The sequence below is a fragment of the Protobothrops mucrosquamatus genome, unplaced genomic scaffold (genome assembly GCF_001527695.2).
Source record: "Protobothrops mucrosquamatus isolate PMUCROS unplaced genomic scaffold, P.Mucros_1.0 scaffold8225, whole genome shotgun sequence".
NCBI classification, from domain to species: domain Eukaryota; kingdom Metazoa; phylum Chordata; class Lepidosauria; order Squamata; family Viperidae; genus Protobothrops; species Protobothrops mucrosquamatus.
The window spans coordinates 5,235-8,369 of NW_015394021.1; the positions used below are offsets into that span (position 1 = coordinate 5,235).

Consider the following 3,135-nt stretch of genomic DNA (forward strand, 5'->3'; position numbering starts at 1 on the left):
AATGATAGTCAATATGACATGGGGGCAAGATCAATGATAGTCAATATGACATGGGGGCAAGATCAATGATAGTCAATATGACATGGTGGCAAGATCAATGATAGTCAATATGACATGGTGGCAAGATCAATGATAGTCAATATGACATGGGGGCAAGATCAATGATAGTCAATATGACATGGGGGCAAGATCAATGATAGTCAATATGACATGGGGGCAAGATCAATGATAGTCAATATGACATGGTGGCAAGATCAATGATAGTCAATATGACATGGTGGCAAGATCAATGATAGTCAATATGACATGGGGGCAAGATCAATGACAGTCAACAAGACATACATGGCCATCCGGCTTCTCCTTTTTTAGCCAGCCTTACAAATATAAAATGGCATTAAGGGTCTCATGGAAGCCAACAAGGATCAGGCTAGTCCTTATTTTGTGAGACTTGCAATGCTTCTTCTGTGGTGTCTCATATCAACCTTTGCTGCCTTCTAGAGCAGGGAAGGAAAGGGTGATCCTCCAAAATTTTCCCACACTATAATGAAGAGCATCCCTTACCATTGGCTGCCAGTCCCGCAGACCCCAGAAGCATTTTAAGAATGATTATAATACAAATTCACTTTTGGCTGCCAAGTATCGGATACAGGAAGTACATCCGTTGTTACCATACTCAGAGTAAAACATTTAGGGAGAGAGAAAGAAGTCAGTTACGTCATGTTTTTTAGGACTGAATCTGGAAAAAAAAAAAAGGTTTTCCCCAGGGAAAAAAAAACTTCAGACTTGGATAGCATAGACCAGGGGTAGTCAACCTTGGCTCTTTTATGACTCGTGGACTTCAACTCCCAGAATTCCTGAGCCAGCTAAGCTGGCTCAGGAATTCTGGGAGTTGAAGTCCACGAGTCATAAAAGAGCCAAGGTTGACTACCCCTGGCATAGACCCTTAATAAGCCTAAGCTAGAAGTATCTTCATTACTCCATGATAGAAAAACAGTTGGGTTCTCTCGACTTTCTGATGTACAAGGTAGTCACTAGAAGAGGATGGAACTATATGTTGCACTAACGCAACATCCTTAGCGGAAGGATAGCTGAATGTAAGAGTCATAATTATTTCAATGCAGCTCTCTTCTGACTCTTCTAAGCAAACACACTAAGCTCATGATAAATTTATTTTCTGGAGATAATCCTGGAATGAACAGATCTATGGATGATATCCTATACATAGGTCCATTCAGTCTGACTTACGACACTCTGGAAGATTACCTCAAATATTTTTTCAAAGTGCTGGAATTCCTGGAACCGTGTCTGAAATCCCTCGGCGATTGCACCACCTACAAGAGCACAAAACAGAGTTGATGAACAGGCATTTCTTGAAGATGCAGGACTCTTTTTAAACATGGGTGCTTCTGGGGGGGGGGAAATAGCCAACCTTCAGAAGAGGTTAAGGACCATGACCACCAGAAAGTGGACCTAGCGTACAACACACACCTCCCTCAGGCATGCCCTGAGCTTTGTGTTTCCTTGCACTGAGAACCTCCTTGGCTGAAACAAAGAAAATTCGATTTTGGGCTTCAGAACGGTCCACAACCCTGAGCTCATCCGCCAAGAAAGTTAGGCAACGCTCCATGTGCTGTTTGCGTACCTGCAAAATGACAACGATAGTGCATAGTGATCATCAATCAGTTCTCCCATCCCTTTACAAAACACAAAAAGCAACTTCTAGTTTCTCTACATCAGGGCTTTTCAACCTTTTCACCCATTGTACCACTTTTACGATATGGCAACATCCGAGTACCAACAGTCGCCTAGCAAGGGGTCAAAAACTTGATGACCAAAAAAAAAAAAAAAAAAAAGGGAAAAAAGTGATAAAGTACAGGTAGTCCTCGACTTACAACAGTTCGCTTACTGACTGTTCGAAGTTACAATGGCACTGAAAAAAAGTGCCCCCCAAGCCACAGCCGAGCAAGACACCTGCCTGCCCACCTGGTGGCGCTCTTCCTCCTGTCCGAGGTTTCCATTGTTGTGAGCATTTCTGTTGAGGATTGGCAGCGGGAGTGGGGTGAGTGGGTGTTTGGTTTTTATCCCCCCCCCCGTCTGCTGGATGACTGCAGCAGGTTTTGGTCACTTCACATGACCCTGGGACACTGTGACCGTCATAAATATGAACCAGTTGCCAAGCATCTGAATGTAAATCACAAGACCCTGGAGAGGCTGCAACATTCCAACTGATCGGCGCTTCTTCTGGGCTCAGCAGAAGCACCAGGATCAGCGCTGAGCTCCAGCTGGACCCTGGCGCTGATCCTGGCGCTTCCACTGAGCCCTGACAGCCCTGCAGCTCCAGCCGTCTCTCGCTCAGGCTTGTGCGGTGCTGCCACCGGTTCAGCTCATTCCCCTCCCGCACTACCACTTTTCTAGGATGGTCGCGTACCACCTGCCAGGTGCCAATGTACCACAGGTGGTACCTGTACCACTGGTTGAAAAGCCCTGCTCTACACCACCTCTTGAGTGGCTTACTTTGGGAAGATGATCTCTGAATTTATGACTGTCGCCTTAAATAAATTTGAAGTCTTAAGTACCAATCTAAGCACCCCTTAAGATGCATTTTCCAAGAAAATTACAAATCTGTAACTCACATCTTCCATGTATTCAGGTTCTGATGCAGAGGCATCCCAGCGGTTGTTCAGGATGAAGATGTTTGGTTTAGAAAGTTTTTCGTTCACTTTGTGGAAAAACTGTTTCTCCTAAAATAGAGAGATACAAATATGGATCTATATATAAACTCCCTTTTTACGACTCTGTAATCCCTTAATTTATGGTAGAGTCGATATAGATAGACACAGATCTATTGAAAGACCTTTGGGGAACAGCTAGTTATTCATCAACTTGGCAAAGAATACTGCGTCATTACTTTCCTTCTTCTGCAGAACTGCTTCTAAGAGGCCCACAGAAGAACTATTCACAATCATTTTAAGAACTGATGCTTGAAATAGCATTTGATCTCCCCTTTTTACTTTTATTTTACTTCCCGTCTTTCAGATTAGACAAGCCTTAATAATAATAATGATAAAGTTGGAAGGGACCTTGGAGGTCATCTAGTCCAACCCCCTGCTCAGGCAGGAAACCCTATACCATTTC

At 43.8% G+C, this 3,135-nt stretch overlaps 1 protein-coding gene across 1 annotated transcript in view; it reads right to left on the minus strand.

Annotated features, from left to right (window-relative positions):
* The window catches only part of LOC107300735 (mitofusin-1), a gene marked incomplete at both ends in the record, with an annotated part of 9,736 nt that overhangs the window by 3,420 nt on the left and 3,181 nt on the right, over window positions 1-3,135 (minus strand). The window contains 3 exons of the mRNA XM_015830035.1: window positions 1,264-1,331; window positions 1,489-1,642; window positions 2,634-2,741. Coding sequence (XP_015685521.1) covers window positions 1,264-1,331; window positions 1,489-1,642; window positions 2,634-2,741 — 330 coding nt within the window. The remainder of the gene's footprint in view (window positions 1-1,263; window positions 1,332-1,488; window positions 1,643-2,633; window positions 2,742-3,135) is intronic.